At 37.1% G+C, this 27,574-nt stretch overlaps 5 protein-coding genes across 6 annotated transcripts; 2 read left to right on the forward strand and 3 right to left on the reverse strand.

The window, feature by feature from the left end:
* Positions 1-2,152: 2,152 nt before the first annotated feature.
* On the forward strand, positions 2,153-5,506 carry LOC103444605 (purple acid phosphatase 3). Its single transcript, XM_008383559.4, has 8 exons — positions 2,153-2,397; positions 2,649-2,677; positions 3,712-3,868; positions 3,962-4,069; positions 4,168-4,295; positions 4,680-4,808; positions 4,921-4,988; positions 5,149-5,506. Exons 1-8 carry the CDS (start codon positions 2,226-2,228, stop codon positions 5,360-5,362), a joined length of 1,005 nt encoding a protein of 334 aa, XP_008381781.2. The 5' UTR covers positions 2,153-2,225; the 3' UTR covers positions 5,363-5,506.
* Positions 5,507-7,532: 2,026 nt separating this feature from the next.
* LOC103444604 (uncharacterized) lies at positions 7,533-10,359 on the reverse strand. The gene is made up of 8 exons (XM_008383557.4): positions 10,216-10,359; positions 9,774-9,998; positions 9,586-9,661; positions 9,239-9,311; positions 8,869-8,964; positions 8,614-8,664; positions 8,168-8,533; positions 7,533-8,054 (listed from the first exon to the last, which is right to left on the reverse strand). Exons 2-8 carry the CDS (start codon positions 9,970-9,972, stop codon positions 7,728-7,730), a joined length of 1,188 nt encoding a protein of 395 aa, XP_008381779.1. The 5' UTR covers positions 9,973-9,998; positions 10,216-10,359; the 3' UTR covers positions 7,533-7,727.
* Positions 10,360-10,720: 361 nt separating this feature from the next.
* Positions 10,721-16,536, reverse strand: LOC103444603 (RNA demethylase ALKBH10B). 2 transcript variants are annotated; one of them, XM_008383556.4, is made up of 8 exons: positions 15,226-16,536; positions 14,647-14,769; positions 14,171-14,268; positions 13,974-14,091; positions 12,686-12,805; positions 12,464-12,576; positions 12,211-12,365; positions 10,721-11,728 (listed from the first exon to the last, which is right to left on the reverse strand). In XM_008383556.4, the coding sequence occupies exons 1-8, from the start codon at positions 15,839-15,841 to the stop codon at positions 10,999-11,001; spliced, it is 2,073 nt and encodes a 690-aa protein (XP_008381778.1). In that variant the 5' UTR covers positions 15,842-16,536; the 3' UTR covers positions 10,721-10,998. The 2 variants fall into 2 exon arrangements, with proteins under 2 accessions (XP_008381778.1, XP_070671759.1); XM_070815658.1 differs by having other exon boundaries at positions 12,686-12,808.
* Positions 16,537-18,468: 1,932 nt separating this feature from the next.
* Positions 18,469-21,751, forward strand: LOC103429443 (anthranilate synthase beta subunit 2, chloroplastic-like). Its single transcript, XM_008367593.4, has 8 exons — positions 18,469-18,685; positions 18,780-18,937; positions 19,439-19,509; positions 19,662-19,699; positions 19,802-19,912; positions 20,068-20,167; positions 20,814-20,949; positions 21,507-21,751. Exons 1-8 carry the CDS (start codon positions 18,568-18,570, stop codon positions 21,609-21,611), a joined length of 837 nt encoding a protein of 278 aa, XP_008365815.1. The 5' UTR covers positions 18,469-18,567; the 3' UTR covers positions 21,612-21,751.
* Positions 21,752-24,473: 2,722 nt separating this feature from the next.
* On the reverse strand, positions 24,474-27,222 carry LOC103429442 (probable xyloglucan endotransglucosylase/hydrolase protein 28). Its single transcript, NM_001328900.1, has 4 exons — positions 26,830-27,222; positions 26,572-26,672; positions 25,852-26,060; positions 24,474-25,283 (listed from the first exon to the last, which is right to left on the reverse strand). Exons 1-4 carry the CDS (start codon positions 27,020-27,022, stop codon positions 24,776-24,778), a joined length of 1,011 nt encoding a protein of 336 aa, NP_001315829.1. The 5' UTR covers positions 27,023-27,222; the 3' UTR covers positions 24,474-24,775.
* Positions 27,223-27,574: the final 352 nt, after the last annotated feature.

Genomic DNA, 27,574 nt, shown 5'->3' on the forward strand with positions numbered 1-27,574 from the left:
TTAACGCATATATGTATAGCTTCATAAATAAATGATCACTTTAACATCATCTCATTCATAATTGTGGATTCAATGCTTGTACATAATAAAAAAAATAAAAATAAAAGATAGAATGATCATTCGATCGATCAATCGTTCATGGTATAACTGGATATGGTCGCTGGTCGCTGGTCGCCAGAATCTGTCGGGGACCTTTGGATATGGAACGTGTGGCTTTCTCAGATTAATTTGGATAGGCATGCACACGTATGCACTGGAACGATATGATGAGGATACTTTGCAAGGAAATACTACAGCTTAATCGATCGAGCAATTTCTATTGCTTTTGATTCCTCCATATTTAATCAAGGATTAAAAAGGTAACACATACTTATATACCGTATGATCACAAATTACCTAATAATAAGTTGATTAACCATCATACCAATATCATTGCCTTCATTCTCATCTAATAATCCAAAATATCCCCATACATGCACAAAAATAATTAGATATGGGAACATGACATGTAGGTCCCGAGACAGGTAAGAACTTGGCTAGCTGGGGGTGCCACTTTATATATTGAATTCTTTTTGTTGGATAAGCTAAGTTGCATAGATGAGAAAAGTGAAGATATCGTTTGGTGGGGATTTTCCAGAAGTTGAGACCCGTATATAGCTACTTAATTTTCTTATCTCAAATTATTCACAAAACATCTAAACGGATTAGGCTTTTTTATCACTTTCAGGCAAAGATCAACAAAAAACCTAACTTTTACGGCATGAGCCTACTTCTTCTCGTGCCAACTTCAGATTCAAAGAATTGGTACTACATACTGTTGTGATCGGCATTATACATCATTTCGTGTTAGGGACAAAAGATTTTTCGTTGTGCGGTTTGTTTGCTTTCAACCAAATTTGGTTTGGTTTCAGTCAATTTGCAGTGCATACACTCTACGTTTTGTTACTTTTGACAAATTAAAGGTGGACTTGTGGTTGTGGACGCAGTTAAGAAAATAAAGATTCATTTTCCATATATTGTGGATGTCTGCGTCATTCATTTTGCATGCATATTACGCCTTGTGCGCATCTTATAAACTCACGTTTCCTTGAAACTTTGTGTCATTTCTAATATATATAATTCCATATTCGTAACTAACCCTTAAGATATTCCGTGATCTAAAAAAAGCTAGGTAATCATACAGTGTAATATTTTAGAGACTAAATTTTTAGATTAAATTTGCTAAACGATATGGCGTCATTGTTGACGATTGGATTAAAACTAGTATTTAACTTGCTTATTTTCTAGATGAAATTGTAGCAATGGTCCCTCAATTTAATCCAATTGGAGTAATGGTCCCTCAACTAAAAATATGTGACAATTGATCCCTTAACTCATCAAAACATGCAGTTATGTCCTTTTCGTCAACCCGTTAAAATCTTCATCAAAATAAGTCACGTGCCACACACATGAGGTTGAATCAAAGAGTAAATATGGAAAACCAAATGAGATAAATTGTAGCAATGATCCCTCAACTTTAACTCAATTTAAGAAATAGTCCCTCAACTTTAACCCAATTGGAACAATGATCCCTCAATTTTAACCCAATTGTAGCAATGGTCTTTTCAACATGATTCACTTTGACGGAATTCTGATGGAGATAGAGTTGATGAAAATGACAATAACTACATGTTTTGATAAGTTAAGGACTAATGGTCATGGATTTTTAGTTGAGGGATCAGTGCTCCGATTGAGTTAAAGTTGAGGGACATTTCTACAATTTTTTCTATTTTATATTGGTAATACATCACATGGTTTAAAATTTTGGTTTACCTGACATTACTCAATTATAAATATAAACCTTATGAGACAAGGAATCCTATGGTACTGGTATCTAATATATTACTAATTCCATCAACCCTACGGCAAAAAATAAAAAATAAAAAATAAATACGTAGAGAATGAGGAGGACGCGTAGGTTGAACCTGGGGTAGTAACATCCCAGGAGGACACTAGGTTGAACCCGGGAGCCGGGCCAGTAACATCCCACGATCGATTATCCAAAGCTTTTTAAATTCCTTAACCAAACAAAAACAAAAAAACAAAAATCTTTGTTATTCATGTTAATTAATTAGTAATTTAGTCTGCAACATTAACCCAACTCGTCAACCATAAATATAGATAGCTTTCCTTGCTTTGCTCACCTTTCCTCTACTCTTCCTTTTGTTTCCATCTAGCTGCTAGATATGGAAAACAAGACCATGATTAGGTCAAGTATTCTGTTTCCTGCTTTAGTAGCTCTATGCACCTTGTCATCTTTTACATCTTCTACAGCGGAGCTACAACGATTCGCGCACGCAGTGAAAGCCGATGGATCTCTCAGGTTTTTGGTTCTGGGAGACTGGGGAAGAAGAGGAGACTACTGTTGTGCTAGGTAGCACCAAACCTTATGGAACCAACTCAATCTAACCCACAGGAAATTTATCAAATAAAATGCAAGAACAAAATATTAAAGAACACCAAGATTTTAACGAGGTTCCTCAACAGTCAGTGTAACTGGAGTACGTCCTCGGAGCAGTAGGAGCTCACCCAATCATGATGTCTCCCCTTTTTTTTTCTTTTTATTTGTTTAATACAAAAGGTGATGGTCACTTGGCCAAAATTCAACAACTACAACCAATCTCAAGTTGCTGATCAGGTATATAGTACTTCCTTCTAAATTTCTAATACTTGATTTCTGCGTAAAGTAAACAATAATTAATTAAGTGTGAGGAAAGTATATACAGCTGTCAGAAGTTCAATGAGTGTGGGAGCTAGCTTAATTAGTTACTTGTTCGAACAAAATTTCTCAATCTCAATATATGTCAGAATCACAGCTACCCATTGACTATTGTACTATTATTCCGATATCGGAAAATTTAAGCTTTTCCAAACTGTCATGTAATGTTGAAAGGCTCTTCACCCATTGTCATGAACGAAATAAATGATGGTGAGTTTGATAAGTTAGACGGGTTCTAATTCTAGTGATATATGTCATACTAATAATAATGTTCTTAAACTTATTTGTCTTAGTATTTAACTGTTTGGACATCTTCACGAATTATATGTTGTCTCATTCGTTCTTTAGAATCTTTGTCTTAGTGTGCATCTTCACGGATAACAATTGGTTCCATTTCGTGATCATATATGGATCGGCAGTGCATGTATAATGTAGGAGTGGCCATCTTTCTTGATACATTATAGGACAAGTTCTTTATATCGTGGCTTACGGAGACCAAAGACCATGATTTGTCATTGACCAACAAAAAAACCACCATGATTTGTCCACTTTAAAACCAATCAAACTCTGACACAAAAAGATGAAAGATATTGGACTTGATTGGACACACCAAAATGTCTGGTGTTTTCATAGTAATATTAAGGAATCTAAATTTATAAATTAAATTTTGTAAACTAGTTAATGTGGATGTTGAATGATTAAATTATTAAGTAAGTATTAATTAACGTATTTATTTTCTATTAATGATACATTATTTAATTTACAAATTTAATTTAAAATTTTGATCTTCCTAATATTTTCTTTTTCATTCAAGTATGTACAGTACATATGATATACATACACGTAATTGTATTATTGTAGTATGAAACCCCATTCCACGTTTGCTAGCATGGACAGCTCACTGGAAAATTGATTTAACTTTACGAACCTACTTTCGTCCATTTAATTTCTAGATGGGAATAGTTGGAGAGAAGTTGGATATTGACTTTGTAATATCCACCGGCGATAATTTTTACGATAATGGATTGACGGGCATCGATGATCCACAATTTGAAGACTCCTTTAGCAAAATCTACACAGCACCAAGCTTGCAAAAGCAGTGGTACAGTGGTATGCTTTCCCAAACCCTAATTATATATTCACTTTTAAACCAATAAGGATAAGGATTTCATGTTTTGACTTTGTTTAATTATTGTATTGCAGTTCTGGGTAATCATGATTATAGAGGTGATGTTGAGGCACAGTTGAGTCCTGTCCTTGGGGAATTGGATAGCAAATGGCTTTGCTTGAGATCCTTCATAGTTGATGCCGGTAAGGCTAAGACCATACTTAACTATTATCAATGTTTAATTATGATATAAACAGAAGATTTATTGATCTTAATGTTAATTATTTGTCTGTTTTGACAGAAATTGTGGAATTTTTCTTTGTGGATACAACTCCCTTTGTTGATAAATACTTCACTGATCCAGAGGAGTCAGTCTATGACTGGAGTGGCATATTACCCCGAAATGATTACCTATCAAATCTTCTCAAGGTACTTTCTCGTCAAACATAGCTTATTTAAGGAAAAGGACTCGGATCTTAGGGATTCTGTGATCGTAACCGTTCATTGTACATCGTGCGATCAGAAATTATTTCAAAATTTAAAATTTAAAATTAAATATAAATAGTACCTCACGAAAACTAACTGTCCGATATACAATGAATGGTCACGATCGCGGGATCCCTAGGATCCCCAGAAAAAAAATCCGGCAAGGATCATTTTCCCTTAATTAAGACTTAAGACTAAATAAATTTAATTTAAAATATTTTCTAACATTTTTAAAAACCCCAAAAATGAGCTCTATGCATGCAATTTTCCCTTTAAATTAGAGATGTTCTCTGTAATTTATTAATTTTAATTTTTGGTCCGTGAAAGGATGTGGATTCAGCCTTAAAAGATTCTACTGCAAAGTGGAGGATTGTGGTTGGTCACCACACGATTAGAACCGCTGGATATCATGGTGAAACCAAGGAGCTTGTAACACAGCTTCTCCCGATTCTTCTGGTACGACTGATCGTGCTAAAAACTAGAAACGAAAAATAAAACGCTCGCCTTTTCCCTCTTGTTTTTCTTTTTGCTTCTCTTTTATTTCTCAACAATGTCTATAAATTTTCAGGAAAACAATGTCGATCTTTACATCAATGGCCACGACCATTGCTTAGAACACATAAGCAGTCCCGACAGGTACTAGTATTTTGTAACTCTTTAATTTTAATACTTTCAACTTTCAAAAGTATCAGTAAATGTATCAGTTTTATGTGTCTAAATAAAATGATTGTTGTATATGTTAGTATAAAACTTTAACTTTTATGCATGGAAACTAACTTGAAGCATTGCTGTGCAGCCCACTTCAATTTCTAACAAGTGGTGGTGGTTCAAAGGCATGGAGGGGTGAAGTTAGCCCTTACAGTCCAAGCGAAATGAAGTTGTATTACGATGGGCAGGGTTTCATGTCAGTGCAGATCACTCAAACCGAATTGGATATTGCATTCTACGATGTTTTTGGCAATGTCTTGCACAAATGGGGGACATCAAAGCAGCAATACTCTTTCATGTAAAGAGGTGGACATGTAGAAGTATACACAATCTGTGTATGGTTCTTAGTCTGCTATATTAATTGTAATGCAGGTAAAAAGAGGTAAAATTATAAGTGCCTATGTCTGGATAATTATGTGGTTAATGGAACTTAATTTGCTTCATTATTCCAGCTGATCTACTTAAACATAATTACATATTATTGATTGTAAAACTGATCGGTTGTTCCTTTCCCTTAAAGTAGCCTACCATTTTGAACGGCGAAGAAAATTCCGGCAAGTCCATGAAAACCTAACTAATGTAATTGAGATGGCCCAAAAATTTCACTATTTCGATTTTGCTAGTCCTTGGGAATAGCGTAGCTACGGATAATTTAGAATCAGAATAGGTCCAATCCAAGGGCAACACCTTAGGGATGACATAGCCTTAAATAATTAAAGGCGAAGTTCAAGCGAAGAAATGTTTACTGTGAATATCAAGGCACCCAAAGACAAGGAAGGGTGTAGGAAGCGGAATTATATGGGAAGTTTGATGGGGAAAGTTCACTCTCCTTTTGTTACTAAGTATGAACTACAACAATTGGAAAATAAACGAATATATGAGCAATTGAAAGGAATATTTTAACGTAAAAGGACGATTGATGTTAATGGTAGTGTACCAAAGCGTACAAGTAATTAAGCTGTTCATTTATGGAGAGATAGAACCACTTGTCCTCCTTTTGTGCTGAAAAAAAATTAAAAAATAAACGAAATTGTTACAGATATCGTATTTTTGTAAAACAACGGTATACTATTTGAAGTGACAAATGATGTGGAATCCAACTTCTCCTAATCCTTAAGGTAACCTAGTACTTCCTAAACAATGCCATCATTTTTGCACTCGAGGTTCTATGTCTAATTTTTTTCTCTCCTAGTATCGCTTGTTTGTTTCTAATTTTGGGTAAATTACACAAAATTACCTCAATTATTGGTGTCACGACACTTTCATACCTCATCTTTTAAAATTAACAATGTCATACCTCGTCTTTAGAATTTGGTCCAATGTTATACCTTCCGTTAGCCTGACCGTTAATTTGTCAGTTAAATACTGACATAACTTGATTCAGACACCACTTTCTATTAAAAAATTAAAAATAATTTAAAAAAACTAAAAAAATAATTTAATATTTTTAAATATTAAAATAATAAAAAAAAGTTTAAAAAAAAATAAACAAAACCTGTTCATCCCTTCCCCTCCCCCCTCCCCCATCCACCTGCTGCAACCCAGAGAAAAGAAGAAGAAAAAAACAAAACTTTGTCCCTTCCCACCCCCCCCCCCCCCAACCCCCCCTCCCTCCCTCCCTCCCTCCCTCCCTCATTCCCCCATCTACCTACTGCAACCCAGAGAAAAGAAGAAGAAAAAAATTCCCCCATCTACCTACTGCAACCCAGAGAAAAGAAGAAGAAAAAAAAAACAAAACGTTGTCCCTTCCCACCCCCCCCAACCCCTATTCTCCCCCACCCGAGCCCCTACCTGCGACCCAGAAAACAAAAAAAACAAAAAAAAAAAAAAATCCCAGTTCGTCTTCCCCTCGCATCCACCCTCTGCACCCCTCGCACCTACCCAACCTCGCACCCACCCCCCGTGGAATCGGCCTAGCGAACGGGATCTGGGTTTTTTTCTTTTTTTCCCTTCTTCTTCTTACTCCTCCTTATTTTCTGGGTTGTAGGGGGTTGGGTTTGTTTTGTTTTGGGGGGGGGGGGGGAACTGGGTTGATGGGTTTTCAAATTTATTTATTTTTTGGTTGAAGATTAAGCAGGGAAGAAGATGAAGATGGGGAGAGAGAGACGGGGGGAGGGGGTGGAAGGGACGAACAGGTTTTGTTTTTTTGTTTTGTTTTGTTTTTTGTTTTTTTACTTTTCTTTATTATTTTAATATTTTAACAATATTAAATGATTTTTTTTTAGTTTTTTTAATATTTTTTTAATTTTTTAATAGAAAGTGAGGTATGAATCAAGTCACGTCAGCATTTAACTGACAAATTAATGATCAGACTAACGGATTGTATAACATTAGACCAAATTCTAAAGACGAGGTATGACATTGTCAATTTTAAAAGATGAGGTATGCACAAATGGAGCCTCTCCAGAAAGATCGACTCAGCCACTCGCAGAACATTCACCTATTCTTAAAATGGTAACTCTGCTAGTTAAGTTATTGGAAAATAAAATTTACTGTGTATAAGGCGTCGTAAACATGTCTGTTATACAAAAATTTCGATAATTGCAGTATAAATTCTTTCTAGTTTAAACTACGGGGAGGGGAATTTGAATGTGGGTGCAGATGGAGGCACATGGCCTTGGCCACGACGCCTAGGTCTGCAATCAGTTAACAAATACAACGAAAGAACTACTTTTCATCGAATGATACGTAAAATATAGAATGATGCGTTCTCCAGTGTGGAAAGCTCATTACCAGTTCTTTATGTAACTTGCGGGAATAATCTTCCCACAGAGTGACTGCAACTGAAAAATCAGCCCAGTTAAAGGAATTTTGCGAACTCTCAGCACATGCCACGTTGCTGAAAACGGACTCTAGCAGATGAAGATCTTTCACAAATGAAGATTTAAGATGAAGAATTATTTCCCTCTGTGATTGGGACAAGCGTACCACCTTGCTCGTTTCTAATTTGACAGATTCGAGACCAGGAGCTTTCCAACAGTGGAATTGCACAACCTGTTGCATATAATGAAAGCAGGTTAAATGTGTTTACTGAATGAATTCTTTAAATTTACATTTCATCACACTATATACCAACAGAATATGACAGACCGTGTTGGTTTGAATACCTGCAGTGCATGCAAGATGTTGATGAACTCGTGGTCAAACAACTCATCTCCCCTTGCTAATCGCAGTGGCTCCATCAGTAACTCGGCAATATTTGAACAGTGGCTCTTGTCTTGACGGAAAAGTAGATCATATCCAAGAACATGCAGTCTTGCCCAGCATATATCAAAACCCAACTGGTGATCAGAAGAAGCTTGATCGGGTGAAAACCAGTACATATTACTAGATGCTGGCATAGGTAGACACAATTTAGGAACATTATCATGCAACAGACTCTGTGAGAGAAGGGATATAAGTTTAGCATCCTCATCATAGGTAGCATCACGACTGAACCATAATGCCAGTGTGAGTCTTTCACCATCAGTAATCTGTCAAATGATGTTTTAGCATCAGAAAAGAATCTCTCAAATGATGTTTTAGCATGAGAGAGAGAGAGAATTGAATCTACCTCATCAACGGAGTGAGTGTTGCGGCTGTCAGCTGTGTATATCACAACATCCTGACAAATACAATAAACTAACGAATTGTGATCAAATGTTGAAATTGACTGGACATCACGGCAACTAATAAACCTTTATCGAATTGTTTTCTTTTTTCCCCCATTATGGATATGCATTTGAGACGTTTGTAAATCTCACCCCTAAATTCCCATGCACATACTGTATAAAGAAACTGGAAAATCTCAAGAGCTCCAGTCACTTACCCCACATGATGGAACAATAGTTTCTGGATCGCCATCCTGGAAGTGAAAAAGTCCACCTTTGAAATCATCCACGTAATTGTTTAAATAACAGACTGCCTTTTACAAACAAAATTAGGAAAACCATCAGCAGAATAACTATACGAGAAATCACAAACGATTGCAACAGCATATATAAACTTAGCATGTGGTTAAGGAGAGGTTAAAGCAATGGAACTTGCAACAGCCGATTTGCAAAAACGCTCAAAAGAAACCATTTAAAAGATTCATCGGCATTAGTCATGAGTTGAATGAAAATTATTATCATATTGCACTTGACAAAGAACAACATTTATGTTTTAACATGAATATCTTTAAGAATTCGCATACAGACCGCAAAGTGACGCTGTTTGAGATAGGGCCGGTTGTCATCACTATGCCACCCAATGCTTGCTCCTCTACTCCAGCTGAGGAACAAAGACCGGAACGATAAATGAGAAATCATCCCAGCATGCTCTGGAGCTAACTTTTGATTACATCATACTCAATAAATCGTCAATATGTCATCGATATTATTGATACGATGTCAATACCAAAGTTAACAGTCAATAGACGAAGCTGACGAAATGGAAAAATGTGAGATATGTAGGGAATGAAATTAAGCCTAGAGTAGGGGGTGGAATGATACTTTTGCGATAGTTTTATGGGGAATTTTGATAATAAAGCAGGTAAATTTTTCACCTGATCAAACCGGTGAATTCAACGAAGAGTTCAAACTGGCACCCAAAGAACTCCTCAACCTTCTCCTTCAATCTCTCTGTGTGTCAGCCAAATATGAAAAACCCAATTTCAAAACCCCTAAACCCTAAACCCGAATTGGATGAAGAAAAAGAAAATGGGAAATCGAAAAGAGGGGCAGGTGATTGTACCTCTGACGGGGACGAAGGGGATGATGAGGTGGGCGGAATTGGTGGCGATGAGGTGCGAGAGAGTGGTGGAGAAAACATTGGGTCTGTAGCCAACCGTGCAGTTGCTCTTGTGGATGAACTCCAGCTCCTTGCATTCTTGGAGGGAAAGGAAGTTGTGGAGGATGAGGCGGCGGCGACGGCCTTCTTCTGCCTCTCCCATCTCAGTTCTCCGCTACTGGGTGTAAACTGTATAGTGTAATAAACAGACGAGACGACGCAACAAATTGACTGAGAAGAACAAGAGTTTCTAACTGCACCTAAAACTTTTACCATAGTTACAATTTACTGCTTGAAAAAAGAAAATTTGAAGGGTCGACAACAATCCAAAGTTTTTTTTTTTTTTTTGTTCTCAACAATCTGATCTGAACTGATACAAATATAAGACTGCATGCGATATACGTACCTCTCAATCTCGCAAAGCTGAGAGTTTTTCGATTTTGAGTCTCCTTGATATGAACTAATCCAAGTTAGTTACAACTTTAAATTCACATTCTCATAATTTAGATTAGGTTAGAATTTACTTCAATGAAAAAGTAAGAATACTCTTGAAAACCAGTTAGGTGTATTAAAAGAGAGATTATTTTGTCTGGTTTCGAACTAGGGACAGAGTAATGATAAGGATACTAAATTTGAAAGCTAAAATTACAAACTAAATGATGTGTCATTAATAAAAATGAGCTAGTCTATCAACGCTTAAGTAACTTTCATGTCCTTTAGTTTTTAAAATTGAGTCTCCCTAGCATTACTCCTAGAGCCAAATACGGAATCGGGGGTGGAGTGGTTTTTTTGTGTTTGGGTCGTAGGCTTGACACAGTCCGATTTCATATGGAGAGCGATCAAATCAGATGGGGAGGGAAGCGTCAAAATTTGAGAAGCAAAGATGGGAAGGAAGAAGAGGAAAAGATGGATGATTCATAATGTGGTTTGCTTTGCAACTACTAGTGTAAGTCTGTAAGAGTTGATGTGACATAAGATTAACCAAAAAAACAAAAAGAGGAAAAGGGATTATCTCTCAATCCATCCTCCCAAAGAGAATCGATTACTTCTTCCGCCTTGTTCCTCTTGCTTACTACGATTTTAGCTCCACACTCGCCGCTCTTTACATTGGTTTCCAACTCTCGTTGCAGTTTGCAGGCTCTACTCCGTTTCTCCTTAACCTCTCTCTCTCTCTCTCTCTCTCTCTCCCCTATACTGCTCCGGCTTGATTGCTTGCTGTCATACTGTCGGAGTTCTGATCTTCTTCTTCAACGACTGCTCTTCCACTGCCAGTTCCGTCCGCACTTCCATTGCACTCGTGTCTTTCAGCTTTCCCATCCGATTTTCCTCTTGGAGAAGGCATGGGGCTATGGTTGGATTTTGCAGACCCGCTCTCTTTCTCTATCTGGGGAGGAATCTCAACAGCAGGGCTCTTTTGAGTTGCACTATAAGGCAGCTGTTGAGGAGCTGATGAGTTACCCGAACCTGGGGGAGGGAGGAAAACTCCAGTGCCAGGTAGAGGGATGCGAGGCGGAGGATGCCTGGGAGCTGCTGCCCATCCAGCTGAAACAGGTGGCATGGGAACTGCTGTGGCAAAAGGTATTGCTGGTCCTACCGGAGCTGGCACAAACAATGGCTGGATGCCATTTGGAGGTGGAAGTTGGGACCGAATTGATGGGGCTGGCAAAACACCAGTTGTTGGAACGGCTGCATAGTGATTGGGACCAGCAGGATGCCGGATGTGACTTGGAGATCTACCAGATGCTGGACCCCAGTGAGATGACTGAGCTGGAGTAGGTCCAGGAAAGCGTTGACCATCACTCATCGTAGATTTCTTTGGTTGAGACTTTGTGAAAGTAACGAGTATGCGTTGCTTTCGGATAGAAGGTATTGCATGTTTAGCAAAATCTGTGGATTTCCCTTGCAGCAAAAGGAGGGATCTGCAGCGTTCATGATCAAACACCTTATGTCAGGAATCTCAAATGAAGGTAAGCAGCCTTTAAGTTAAATGATGGCACGATTTCATATGCAAGGTAAAAAGAAAGGACAAGACAATTGCATATGGATGTGAGAAAACTATGCCATGATCCTGAATATTCAACTCACATTCCTACGGCATGCAAAGTCAACAAGGAAAATGTGTTCTATTAGTATGAATAATGTATCGATCTCCAACGGATGTGATGGAGCCGACTTCTAAAAAAGCTACAAGTATTACTAGGTCATCAGAATTCAATGTTTCACCGCCAAGTAACCTTAACTTGATTCCGATATTTTCAAACCAGTACTACTCGGCCTACAATGCTTTATTTAGAAAGATGACAATAAATAAAGTACATAAAAGAGAAGCGGCAGCAAACCAAAAAGAAGTTCACACTGAAGAAGATAAATATTATCAAATGAGAGCCGTCAGAAAGGCTACCCGGGTGTAAGAGAAAGCTTGAGGGCGCCTCTATAATCCCCAGGATGGTCTGATACCAGTACTCTCCCAAAAGTCATGTCACATTCTGTCAGTAACAGAACGCAAACAGGCCTTCCAAACCAAGGTGGCCATATGTGAGGGTGTGAATGATCTCCCTACAAATAATCGTCACAAAATTTCATAAACATTATGACTCTTAGAAAATTGTGCAATTATAGAAACCTAGAAGAAGATACAGTAAACCAATATCAACCTCGTTATAAAAGTCAATGATACAAGAGTCTGGCTTCACAGTCGTAACTTGCATCCCAACCAAGCGATCTATAACATCCTGCAGCAAGGAAGGGATGGCTTCTATTCTCCGATCTACAGATTTCATTTATAGAAAAATCAACAAATGGAACTTGAATAAAACGTGAATAGACATTTCCTTATATTGGCAAAAATTAAAAGACCAATGTAATTTGCAACATGCCTTTGGAGGTTCCTGCAGAAATTTCATCTTCAGATGGAGCATCAGTAACAGGTAGGCCCAATTGAATCATTTCTCTTCCATGTCCCCTCATGGGCCTCTTTGAGACCACATATGTCTGACCTGCTTCGCATAGAAAAAGAGAATATATATTATTTGCATAGGGCTTTTCATATGTAAGCCCTTGATATAACATCACACTTTACAGAAAATACACTTCAAACTCAGTACTTTCGAGGAAAACCCAACTTACTTTATAACACCAAAGGAAATTCACAACTAGAATCAACTATAGCATGGGAAGTGGATAGATGAGGGCGTTTTCTCCAATTGGGCTCTTTAAGTGTTTTTCTTTAAAACTTAAAGTTGTCAGGTGTGCTTTCTAGTTTACCAAAAATAGTACTCTTCTGAGAGTTAATGAAATTATGAAATACAAACTTACCAAAATTTGATTAGAAATTCAATAATAGTATTTCCCTGGCATGATGTGCACACACCCACACAAATAACATAGACCATAGTGTAGAAACAATAATACCAAACAAGTGATATTAGAGTCGCTAACACTAACTAGTACTAGCATTTGAAAACTTTCTCGAAAGGTTTCAGGGGTAAAACAACCAATAATCTTGCAGGTTAGGATGGAAAGGATTTAAGGAAAATGTAAGAATAAAACAAGAATCAAAATGTTAAAACTAAGCCATCCAAATCCTCTCCTATAAAAAGAAAAGGGAACAAAAAAAGTTTGCGAGGGAACGAGAGATCCTCAACAAAGAATTAAAAAACAATATAAGTTCAGGCAATCACTTATTTGATCGCTTATTAAACCCTTTTCTTTGAACTAAACAGCGACAATTTTTTTTTCAAAGACCATTTCTTAAAGCAAAGGGTTCAATACACGTTCAAAAACAAATTATTGAAGCAGGCCAAAGAAATAACAGGTGGAGTAAGCTTATGTAGTTTGAAAATATAAAACAAAAACCACTAGAAACAACTATAACCTAAGACTAGTTTAATTGGAAGGTACATGACAAAGATGTTGATCAAAACTAACATGGGACACAACTACATTAAATATTTGAATTTAATCGGAGATAGTAATAGAATAGTAAAGAAAGGCAAGAATACATGCGGCAGATTAAATAAGCTTAGCACATGGGTAAGGATGATGGTGATGATTTGATTAGTTCAAATGGTGTTTAACTACCAAATTCATGGCACAACATGGTGGATTTATGTTTAGTACTGGAATCAACCACAAGTTTTTTATATAAAGGATTGTTAAACTCGCCTTGAAATTGTCCTCTTTTCCCTGCAACCCTTAAATCATTAGCCAAAGAAACAAGTTTGGAGACTTCTGTGTCACCAAGCAATCCTTCAAATAATTTCAGTCCATCGACCACATTAACCTGAAAAGGAAACATTAGAAAATCTACTGATTCATAACATACTTCAAGCTAAAAAGACAGTATCAAATGAGGAAACTACCGTCTTTCCATCTATTAACTCGTTGCCAACAAAAGTTTTAGGGACAACGGGAAGGTTCTGCTGTGCAATCTGAATTTGGATAGAATGTGATTCATTCTCTGGAAAAAGATCACAGAATCCCAAGTTTAAATACAAAAGTAGAAGAAATAGAATCAAATAAAACCACATTTGAAGCCATGTCAGGATAGATTTGGAGTGGATGTACGTATTTTAGTAGGCAATAGAGAGTGAGAAATATTATGGCAAACCATGAATTGGGATGAACAATTCTCAACATATTTACACTAGGGTAAATCATCTAAAGCACATGCTAAAGACGGAAATATAAGAGGTGTCCCACCTGGTCTAGGCTGCCCATGCCTTAGTAATACCTCCTAAAAATATCTATACCAACATCTAAACCTCCCCCCCCCCCCCCTCCGGCGACTAAAACCCCCAAAGTAATGAAAGAAAGATAAACTAACAAAGTGTGTTACCCTTAGAGATTGAGGTGCATCCATCTCCTACCGCAACTTCAGGTTCTAAATTGCAATATATGGTCTGCTGTGAATTCCCTGAACTCCTTAATCTGCTATCTTCTTGAGGTTTTGTAAGAGCATCTGTAACAGCAATCATAACTGTGTTACAATAAGGTTAACAACTGAAAATTAGCCGAATCAGTATACTGCAGATAAAACACAGGCATATTAAAATGAATTTTGCATGTGTATGCAATGCAAATAGTTCAGAGACGGGCTACTACTTTTTTACAACTTCTAAGACAGTGCATTTACCCTGCAGTGATTTCCTAGTTTTAAGAGAGCAATCTCACCTGGTGAAACACTTGCCTTTTCAGGTCACAACCTATGAATTTCGAAATTACTAAAAGATAGTTTCTCGACCATTTGTGACAACTTAAAAAAAATTCCTAACATATTCAAGACATGCTTGATGTTCTTCAAAAGATTTAAGACTTTTTCGTTCAGCTTTAAAGCTCGGACTTGATTACCATCAACCAGCATTACTATATTTGTTCAAATGAGCACGAAATCACCAATCCTAAGCCCAAAAGTTACCTTTTTTCTCTCCAGCAGGCGCTAAACCCTTATCATCCAACTTCCCAACCTCGCCATGGGGCTTAACTTCCTCAGCTACATCGCTTCCCCGCTCAACTTTCTCCGAAGCAACAAGCCCCGAAGAATTCCCATCATAACTATGAACCTCTGTCCTAAAATTATGTCCTTCCTTGAAATGCTCAGCCCTCTGTTGGTCCTTGTTAAACCCCGAAGCGGATCTTTTATACTCCTTGGTCCCCACTTTTACAGGATCATATTGCATATGCTGCCTCCTCCAGGCAACATGTTGCAGTGCATATATCACCTCCGCAACGGAAAAGTACTGTTGCATATGAAGCACAGGGTTCCAATTGCACCTCCTCTGCTGAATACACCCGATAACGACGTCGTACTCGCCTGGATCACCAACTGCACGTAAATGGTGGCAAAGGGAGTCTATAATAGTATTTGCTGCTGCGAATTCTCCGCGCAACCACGAGATGAACCCATCACGCTCATCCGGGAGCCACTGACGGGGGTGCTGGTGGATCTCGCCGCCTCCAACGGCCGCACCGCCACCACCACTAGGAAATTGCATTTTGTCCGATAAAACCACATTCCCTGACGGCATTGTCATCAGAACCCACTACACCAAACTCACTACTAAGTCTACTATCACTTACAGATCATGCCTCAGTAACTCCCAGATCCAATAAATCAAACCTACGGCTATATCCCAAACCCTACAAAATGCAAGCAGATCGCACCAAATGAAACCCCTACTCTAGCAGGAATCAGCTTAAAGACCACAACTTTCTTAAATTTTACCACTTTTAGAATAATAAACCCTTAAAATTTCTCAAGAACAATGCAAAACCTGAGATGGGTTCCACTTAAATTGTTCAAATATCGCACCGATCCAACGAAACAGCTGGGTTCAAGCGAATTGAGGTGACGAATCGGAGCTTGGTCCAACTAATCAGATCTGGGAAATGGGGTTTGTGGGAATTGAAAGCAGAATTAAAGGACTGTCGTTTTCTCTGCGTGCATATTTATTTGGGGACGGACGAGTGGGTCTCTGAGTGGCGTACAGGTTGGGGTGGTGGGGCTTGGAAGAAGAAGAAGATCTAGGTTTTGGTGGAAAATGTTAGTCTCTGCGCGTGTAAAATGAGGGGGAAGGTGAAGACTGGCTTATTGAGCACGCATTTGGTCTAAAATGGTGGCTGAGAAACCCTCTCTCTCCCTCTCTCTCTTCTCTCTCTCTCTCTCTCTCTCTGTCCCCCCTTGATGAGGGAGCTCTGTCATATCAGTGCGGAAGGAACCAATGAGCATATCTTGACTGTAGGCGTATTTTGGTCATTGTATTAGATTAGTTCTTTAATTTCTTAGTAGGTTTAGATCATGACTTGTTTAGAATTATTTTTAAAATAATTTTAAAAACTAATTTTTAGTAAAAAATTAATCTTTAGACATATGTTTCTTTTATAAAACTTTTTAAATGCTTTTATAACCGAAAAATATTTTTTCTAAAAGTTCTTTCAATCATTTTAAAAATACTTATAAACAAAACAAATTGTTAATCTTGTAGCTTAAGATTAATGAGCTGCTTACAAACCCAAAGAGTCCACAAATTTCTTCTCTTTTTGTTTTGGTCAACAAATATTTCAGTTTCGTCACTTTTGTAACAGCCAAAAGTTCCTATTTTTGGTACCTGAAATTCTAGTCTGGTCTAGTATATACCTTTGCACATGTACTCATGACAATACAACAATCTCAATTCGCTTGAATTGTTTTATATGTGAACAAATTTGCATTATTCTCAATAGCAAAAGATACCAATATGGTGATTTTGTACTCATATGTGGCTAAACTTAAACTCAACTTAATTCAACAACTTTCATGTCTTTTCCTCCTAAACTCGTATCAAATGTGATAACTTTGTTTGAATCTTGTGTTTGTTTGTACGTGGGTCGAGTGTCAGTTAAAATTATACATCATAAACAAAAGCACGAGGAAGGAGAAAAAGAGAAGAGACCAAGAATGATTGTTAAGAAGATTGTTGCGGATTCAAAGCTAAGGGCACGGCAGATTATTATTATTATTATTATTATTTTGGTTTTCTCTGTGAACGGCTAAGATTTTTTAATTGTTTCATTTATTTTGGTCTCTTGATTAACATAATTAAACATGGTGTGTATGGCGTGAAAAATATTTTTTTCCCCTTCTTCAAAATAGAATATAAATTTACCTACCCATATAAGGGCTAGCTGTCAATAGTGTAATTGTCGGAACTTAGTTTCAGAGCCGTCTTCGCAAATTTTTCAAAAGGGAAGTTGGGTAAGTTTTCATGACTTTTGAGTTTGAAAAAAAGACCACACATATATTATCTATCGTATTTTAAAAGAGACATGATAGTGATTTTGTTACAGTAGTCCATCTTTTTGAATTTTGAAAACATTTATATAGACATTTCAGTTTTTCTCGTGATTTGATGTATCCATATGATTATCCACAATTTTTCAAAACCACGCTAGCTTTGTTTGGATCTTCACCAAATCTTCCCAAATTTTGCTGAATGGAGAAAGCTCTTTTTTTAATTCCACCCCAATGTTTCAATTTTTTTTTTTGTTAAATACTTTAAATTTAACTGCATGATGATTTTTGAAATATTCTCAAATATTATGTGTTGCTTAGCCTTTAATTTTTCTTTTTGATACAAACTTGTTACTTAAGACGTTGTAATTAAAGTAAGACCAAACGACATTGGTGTTGGGAGAATTCGAACTCAAGCTTAAAATTCAAGGAAAAATGTTCTTCTCCATAAAAGCTACAAGCCCCTTGTGAATATCATCTTTTTCAGTTTCAGCTAATCGATTTTGTCCAAATTCGTGTTTAGTCCCCTTTCTCACAATTTAAGATTCCAAGCTTGTTTAAGCATACTAAACAAGGGATTGTCTTTCATATGTAAAAGATTTGCAACTATTATGATGATATTGTTCCATTAGTTTTTTTTTTTTTTTTTAAGGAAAACTAATGAAAATGATTTGAAAATTTTGAGTTTTAATAATAAGAACAAAATAAATGGTAAAATAAATAGTGTCAGGTTTGACATTTTAGTGTAAAAATATGGTTTTATGTTAAAGTAAACAGTACCGGAATTTTTTTTGTTAAAACTCCATTTTTTTATAATCTTGTTTAATTTGAGGACTAATTGTGGTTTGTTATGTACATATCAGATGTGGATGTACTTTACTAACTCGGCTATAATCTTGTTTAATTGTTCCAAAGTTAAAAAGTCAACAAAATGCAATTGGACTGAAGAATTTCAAGCGACGCATCTCTCGCTTCTCTCTCTGTCTAGCAATGGCGGCCACAGTGACCTCTCAGTCCTCTCTCATACAATCAAAACCCGCTCTCTCTTCAAAAACCCTGCAAAACCCTCGTCCTACCTCCTTTGCCGTGCCCTCCAATTCCCTTTCACGTACCTCTCCAAAACACACACACGCACACACACACTCTCTCTCTCTCATCTCAGCGATGTGAAATTGACACAAAGATGTGGTTTTTGTGTGCAGGACTGCAATTTGGTGTGAAATTGGGAAATGGGTTCGCCGCAAAAGCTTCAATGGCCGGCTCCGAACAGAACTCGAAGCCCCCCGTTGCCGAAAAGAGGGTCAAGAATCCCATCATTGTCATTGACAATTATGATAGCTTTACCTACAATCTCTGCCAGGTTACCAATTCGAATTTTCCTCCTTTCATGAACAATGATGAATTGAAATTTTTCGATTTTTTTATGTACATAGAGTTAGTATTTCACATCTTTTTTCTTCCACTTTGCTAGTTATTTGGTATTCATGGAGTATTCCCTTTTCGAACAGAGGAGGTTTGAGCTTCTAGAGCCAAAAATTCAATATAACAGTTGCGAAAACCATCCATTGTGACTCTTTTAGCTTTGTGACTGCTGCACTAGAGAGAAGATATGAAAAGGAGACGCCTTGATTTTCAATTTTTAATAGAATGCAACGAGATTATGTATGGTCATTCAAGGAATACTCACCGAACATGCGTTTGATTTTGAATTCATGTGCTTTAAGCACTCTAGATTTTTTAGAAGCCCTCTTCCAGGGTCAGGTGGGACTGCAGTTCGACATAATTAGTCTATCTGTCCTTTTATTTATTGGTGGTTGCAAATCAAGAAGACGTTGTACTAATACCTTTCTTTGATGCGAAGTATATGGGTGAGTTGGGATGTCTCTTTGAAGTCTATCGGAACGATGAACTAAGTGTTGATGAACTAAAAAGGTAAGTAGTTGTACTTTACCTATTTAATCACTTTTTTTCTGCTGCGTAAGCGCAATGTATTGGGTGGCGAAGCAGTAATGATATAAAGATATATTCTCTGTGACTGCGAGGAATCTGACATTACTAACTGTTGCTTCTTTCCATTATTACAGGAAAAATCCCAGAGGAGTGCTAATCTCTCCTGGGCCAGGTCAGTTCTTCACCTTTTGGTGATGTTTCATAGGTAGATGTTTCGGAAAGGAAACAATCACTCATTATTAGGTCTTGACACTAGTATTTCCTTTTTTTTTAGGCACCCCTCAAGATTCTGGAATATCGTTGCAAACTGTGTTGGAGCTAGGGCCCATTGTACCCTTATTCGGTGTATGTATGGGTTTGCAGTGCATCGGGGAGGCTTTTGGAGGTAAGTCATCTTACATATGATAAAGGCTTTTTAACAATCTTTATGTTTCTGTTATGCATTTGACTACGTACTTTGATTTTCTAGGGTATATTTTCATTGTACCCTTATTTATTGTGGGGCTTTATCGTAATCCATGTGGGTTTCTGGTGTTGCAGGGAAAATTGTTCGTTCTCCATTTGGCGTCATGCATGGGAAGAGCTCTCCTGTATATTATAACGAGGAGGAGGAAGATAGCTTGTTTTCGGGGTTAACAAAGTATGAATTTTTCTGTCCTTTTGTGATGCCCATTTATGTTTTTGTCTTCCTAATGTAAATTTTACCCAAACTGTCAGCAAATATTAACAATCCTATTTATTATTTAACCATTTCCAAACATTGTTCACATTTTACATTTCTTTTGTTTTTTACGTTATGAATGATTGCGGTACCTTGTTGTAAACTTCTATTTGTACCTTTGTTGATCGTTTGTTAACTATAGCTCCTTGTGGCTTTCGTGTAAGCAGGCTTTAATGTTGCATAAAATGCATTTCAATATCAGTCATTTCTTGAATGGCAATGTTGTGCAAGCTTAGTAGCAAATGCTAAGTTGTATTTGAAATTCTTGATTATATATGTGAACCTTAATCTAAAAATCCTATTACTTTGGCCGTATATTATTTGAAAGTAACATGTAGGGGCTGGTGTTTGGTTGACGGTACCATATATTAGGTTGGACTGGTTGCTAAAGGAAATGTTTGATTTAGTGTATGAGATTTCTCCTGTTGTTTGTAATGTAATGAAATAATAAACTAGTATGAGAAGACCTTGCTTAGCATTAAATTGACGAAGAATATCCTTCCAAACTCTCAACCATCCTGTGCATTAACTCAAGTGACAAGTAACTTTCCTTTTGTCTTTTCAGCCCTTTCACGGCTGGCAGATATCACAGTCTTGTAATCGATAAGGACAGTTTCCCAGGTGAAGAACTGGAAATTACAGCATGGACAGAGGATGGACTGATAATGGCTGCTCGTCACAAGAAATATAAGCATCTTCAAGTATGAAACGGTTTCCTTTTTCTTTTCTCCTTTCAAACTATTATGCATAGGTAGAATGTTGTGCTCTTTAGATAATACAAATTATAAGTTGCCTTGGCTACAGAAAATGCACTTCAATGCACAAGTAGTGTACCATATAAAGAAGAGAGTCATAAGATTGAGGCAGTTGCCGTGGGCGTCATTTCTGATCCTTAGATTCCTTTATTAGGTTACTGACAATGTTTTGCGTTGAAAATTTGTAGCTTTAAAAGTAAATTTTGGCGCTTATTGAATTTGAGGCAGGGATTACCATGCTGGAACCAATATTGCGTGATATAAAATCGTTAATCATGTAACGTAAAATTTGATGAAGTTGTGTCGATTCAGTTAGCTGGTACTCTTCGTTTCATTTGACATGCATTGACACACGTTACATTCATGAAACAGAAAAAAAAAATTGCGATGATGGATTGCAGCTGTTTTGCCTCAAACAAATTAGTTTTAATGTGATTAGCTCTTAAATTGTTGAATCTGACTTCTATGCCTCCTTTCTAACCAAATGTATTTGAAATTTGCAGGGGGTTCAGTTCCATCCTGAAAGTATCATAACTTCTGAAGGCAAGACAATTGTGTGTAACTTTATTAAATCGATAGAGAAAAAAGAGTCTGAATCTGAGAATTAGAGGTTTGGTTGATATGCAGATTCTGCACAATGTAATGTAGCATGGTGATAAGACCCACACGTATTACGAGTCAAGTTTGTTATCAACGCACTTTCTTTTACCTTGTGCACACTCTCTGTTAATCTTGACTGTTGATTTTACTTTGATTGTTCAATCTAACGGCTACAAAACTAGAGGGGCATATATTAAGTGAGAAAATGTGTGTGAAAAGCACTACCCTTACAATTCTCAGTTTCTTGAACATGGTTCTTGCTCGTACATCTCGGTATCCCTGTTGCTTGTGAGTTGCTTGTTTCCCAAGTCTTACATGGACCAAAAAATGATTCGAATGATCTTGTTTCATAGTAGTTTCATATATTATCATTTATACAATTGCGTTTAGTATAATTTGCGAACCAAATAGGCACTAAGATGTGTTTAAGCCATTTAATTATCCATTTATTTTAAGATAATGTAAAGGCAAGGGCATTAACCCTCTCGCGTGGGCAAAGACAAAGGCAAAAGCAAGCAGAATGGTCCGATATGATGTCAAAGACATGCAATAAGGTCCACAAAGTTATAAAAATAGCAAATTCTGCTTCTTGTAATTGTCGAAAGTAATTAAAGTACAAGCACTTAGAGCCAACCTAATCCTATTTATTACAAAACCAACCCTAGCACCATCACAAGCTAATTCATTTTTTGTTTCGATGGCCATGTTCTTTCATCCAATACATTTTGGCCAGCGAAGGTGTTTGGAAGGCTGAGTAGTGTTCTCTGAAGCGCTAGTTACCCTCGCCTACTATCGTTAAACAATCTGCATTAAGGTATTTTGACCTACCAAATCTAACAAAAACTATTAACAAGCAATATAAAATTGTAACTTTACTGGTTTTCGGTGAAAGATATAACTAAATATATATATGGGGGAGTGGATCCGTGACCCTACTTTTTTTACATAATTTTGAACACAAGTTTTTGTGTTGCCCATGCTGTAATGTATATCAACGATCCAAACCGTCTATCTTTTAGATCTTCCTTAAAAAATCATAGCTACCAAAAAACACTCAAATCCGAAACCATATGACCCTCTATCTTTTCAAGTCGTTGAAATACAGTTCGGTGCGGGTTCTACGAAAACTTATGTCAAAAGTTATGTAAAAAAAAATGGTATCACGGATCCGCCCTCTATCTTTTCAGGTTGTTGTGAAGAGAATGGTTAGTGTAACTTCAGTTCATATTTTCTTGAAAGAAGTTTAAGTTCGAATTTCATGTTCCCACTAATCCAATGGTAAAACAAAACATTTGGAAGCTCAAGACGGGGAAAGATTTTGGGACAAAGACTTAGAAGTCACGTTGGATTTTCGATGCTGGATTATTTTGAAACCCCAACAAGTACAGACTGTCCACCAAGTCTTAATTGGGCTTAAGCTGCCAAGGTGATGTAAAAAACATGAAAAGGAAAACCCTTATGGCTCAATTTTTTTCTTTTTGCTGGACGTCTGTTCTTTAAAGTAATGGACTTGCAATAATATTAATAATTTCTGAAATATTTACTTCGTGTAGGTATGTTTTGTTTGCAACGGTGATCAACAATATCTATAACGTATCAATACTTGCTGTTTTGTAAAAAAAAAGGGACGTCCATTTTATAGCTGGACTTAATTATATACTTGTAACAGTTTGTTTGGCTATTGTACTCATTCACTCTCATAAGCATGCCATAAAGTTTTTAACGTTTTTCATATTCCCTTCCGTTAAAGACCAACAGAAATCAAGTGGGTAAGTGGAGTTGAGATCCTCTATGGATTTCAAAGCTCAAGAGTCAAAAAATTTAAACCGTTCAAGAGATAGATTCGAACATTTGTTTTCTATGAGGTGGGCCAGTAAAATAGATTAATAGAGACCGCATAATTTAATTTGAGTGATCTGAAATTCTTGGTGCTTGGGCTCCGGACAGTGAGACAATAAAGCTGCAAAAACCATAGTTTTCATGTCAGCTAGGGTGAGTTACCGCTTACCCAATGAGCCTCATACCAACCCATAATTTGACAGCTCATTTCTTATCTCTAGTGATCCAAAGAATTTCCAGGAAAACTATTCCAGAGAAATTCATATTATTTTTCACTTCAGGAAAAAAATGAAAATACAAAAAACAAAAGTGGTTTATGAATGTTGGGAACATGTGGAGTCGGATGAAATCAAAACATAAGAGATTCTGTTTTCTTGTAAATTGACTTACACGTGGAGTCGGATGAGACAAAAACATAAGAGATTCTATGTTTTCTGGTAAATTGAACTACAAACGACGAGGTCAGACACTTCCATCAGTTTTCTCTAGAAATTCCCTGTTTTTTGTTTTGTTTTTTTTTCAATTTCTACAAGGGTCATCAAGTGTAGCAGGTTTTGTTTCCTCATTTTACTTGGTCCTCTCCACCTTCCAAGTCACGGACCCAACTTTGAAGCCTTCAAGAATCCAACCTACTGCATTCACATTTCAAGGTGAAGGGTAAGGTCCAACATACTGAACCCATTTTTCCAGCTCTTGTCATGTCCAACTGACCTTGGATTCCAATTCACCATTGATAAACTATCATCCCAACATTTACTGCGCAGGCAGCTCTTGACTTTAACAGATAAAAAGCCATGACCATTGACGCAAACTGTTAAGTTCAAAATAAATTAAATTTTAAAAAGCAATAATAATGTAAATCCTACAAAACAACGCTCCAGTGCAGCGGACCGCTGAATTTGCATGACTAAATTTTGACAGTCGCAATCTAATCGTATAAACTCTGGTGCATCACATACACCGGTTTTTTCGGTTTACCGTAGAAAAAATAAATAAATAAATCCATGCCTACTATATATAATAGAAACTTTACATATGCTCAAATATTTATTGAACCCATGAGGGTTTTCAAAAGTACAGAGAAAATCTCAATTTGTAAAGCCAAAAGGAAAGCATGAATGATAGCTTGGGAAGGAAGCATTCTAACATTGTATGAACTATACACATACCCCCCAAAACACCATGTAAACTATATCCACCCTCGATAAATCTATGCTTCTCCACTCTCTGTACACCGAAAAAACTGACCCAGCGCGCTATATCAACCAAATGCCAATGGAGTGACTGTAGTGCTCATTCATATCACAATATCCATACATTGCTTGCAGCCCTCTCAAATAGAAGTTGCCTCATCTGCCTGGCTTACTCTGCTCCGGTGGTGATGCTTTCCATGGCGGCGCCTCCCTTTCCCGAATGTGACAGGGTCAAATACACGCAGTCTTTCAGCTTCTTGGGGATTGATCACACACTCTGAAGGAGGGGACTTGTAACGGATTCTGTCATAGCAGTAGGAGTATGTCATGTGCTTCTTCCTGAAACTCTCCATCTTCATTCTTTGAAGGCGGGTAACGCCAGTAGGGACCGATTCTGAACTTTGGGTGTTTTCGCATTTCTTTGATAATTGTTCAATTGGATCGACTGCACAGCCGTGTAGAACAAGGTCAGAGAACTCAGCCAAATAGGGAGCATACTTGTAATTCACTCGGTATTTGCCCCCGTTGGTAGCCCAATCAGATCCATCCCATATTGTGGCGTACAATGACATTGGCTTAGCGGGGAAGTCACCACCCATTGATTTTGTTTTCTTGAACTCTCTAATGGGAACATTGTCAACATAAAAGCTGCAAGTAATTGACATTGGAAACAAATACGCAATCAAAATCTAAATCACAGAACTCATAAAAATTGAGGTGAAAACAATAAAAGGCGAGAAATCGCTATGAACAAAATTTTCCCTTGAATAACAAAAAATTCTATTTTCATTTATTCCCTAAAACGAAAACTAGCACCAAGGATGGTAGTTGTATTAGTCTGTCAAACCAAACTCTGGTTTATCTGTCCCTTAAACTTATTAAGTATCTACCATTCGAACCAAAATTCCCATCTTTTTCTTTTTTACTTTTCTCAGAAACCGAACAGCTGGTTTTGAAGAAACAGAAGGCGGTATTAAAAGAACGAAAAGAGCAAGTGATCTACTGTATTTTCCTAAAAGGAGAAACCCTGCATCTGCATTTGCCATACACAGAGGCATCACATCAAACCCCAAAAAACAGTAAACTCCAGACTTCAAAGAATATAACATTATTGGTGATGATATGGAAAAATATGCTCACAAAAAGTTGATATGCTAACAGATAGATTTAGCATATTAATCCAAATATAGAGTGGGGAGTTTTGATTGATGCTCACATGATCTGAATGTCAGTCCAGAGAATGCTGTACTGATGGTAATCGTCGGATGGATCAAACCATAGATTGTATCTCTCTTCCCTGCCGGTGTTGGTGCTTCCGTTGCCGTAAATGTTGGTCTGAACCCTCCATTCTTTGCCCCGTATGTTCCCCAAAAACTCGAAATCAATTTCATCATGGTACTTCGGAAACATGTCACCGTTCGACATCTGTTAACATCAAACTGATTAGAACCCGTATTCCCCTATTCATTTAACAGCTCAGTGATAAAATAAAAAGGAAAACACAAGCAAACATCAGTGTGGAATATTTATTCATCCGAAATCTTGAACATAAACAAAATGAAAGAAAATACTCATCTGGGTGTGAACTTCGGGTCACAAAATGGACATTTTAAATGTAAAAAGTTAAACAGCAGCCGATCTGGGTTATCTCAGTAGGTTGAGGAAACAAGTTTTTAATAGGGATATTGATAGAATTAGATCCATAACATTTTCCGGGCTCCACACCACCAAATTTACAACAAACAAATGTTCAGATTAATCAGCTAACCATAAAGATTGAATCTTTACTGAACTGTAAAATTTTGAAGTAAAAATTCGGGTCATATTATTTAGTTCATTGATAAAAACATACAACCTAAGATACAATCATACAACAAATAAAGAGGGAAACAAAATTAAAAAACCTTAATCAGATAGAAAAACAGGATTAACTCACATAAAACGCCACAACAACTCCAGCAGTATAATCAGCAGGCAGCTTAATGGAAGCACTGAAAAACCCATGCTGGTAGAGGTCCTGAGAAACAAATCCAGACCCTGCAAACAGACAGTCACCAAAAACCAAACAAAGACACCAACTTTAAGGTCAAATAACACATGAAACATCGCCACCTCAAAAACTCAGAAAACAAAAATTCAAATCCTTTCACATGATTCTCGAAGCAGCAAGCCAAAAGGGAAGCAGATTACAGACCTGTCCGTTCGTCTAGCGAGAGATGGACGGATTTCCCATCTCTAAGAATCATCAAATTGTCATCACCAAAAAGCTTGGTGTACCCTTCATCAAAGGGTATGATTGGTAACTTTCCGGAGGGTGCAGAAGCAACAACTCCAAGAACAAGCACTTGACAGGCACACAGAAACAATCCCAGATGAAAAAACCCCATCTTTTTCTCCTAAAAATAAATGGTTCTTCTTTCTTTGTTCTGAGTTTTTTTATTTGTTTTCAGAATTCAGAGTCGTATAAATAAGAAGGGGAAGAACGAGAAGAGAGAAAGAGATGTACAGAGAGAGAGAGAGAGGTGTGTAGGAGTATCTCTATCTTTCGAGAGCAATGGGGAGAGAGACAGAGAGCCAAAAGGCTAACATGGGGGAGAGAAGGAAAACAAGGCCAAGGGCAAGCCTTTTTATTGCCGAGTGTCAGTGGAAGCTGTTGAGCTGTGTTCCGTTCATATGCGCATTGCTCCACGCCTTTCTTTTTCGTTTCTTTTTTTTTTTTTTTTTTCTCTTTCACCAAATATTTTATTTTATTTATATTTATAGAGTAATTTTTCTCAAAAAAATGTATATTTAGAAAGAAATTATGTACGTCATTCTTTCCAAAATGTTTAATGCAATTATCTTCTTATCGACATTGAACTGCCAACGCGTATAATTAAGGGCCACTAAAATATCCTTAATGAAGGAGAGTTTTTTTTTTTCTAAGTTGTTATTCAAGA

The sequence above is a fragment of the Malus domestica genome, chromosome 16 (genome assembly GCF_042453785.1).
Source record: "Malus domestica chromosome 16, GDT2T_hap1".
Taxonomy (NCBI): domain Eukaryota; kingdom Viridiplantae; phylum Streptophyta; class Magnoliopsida; order Rosales; family Rosaceae; genus Malus; species Malus domestica.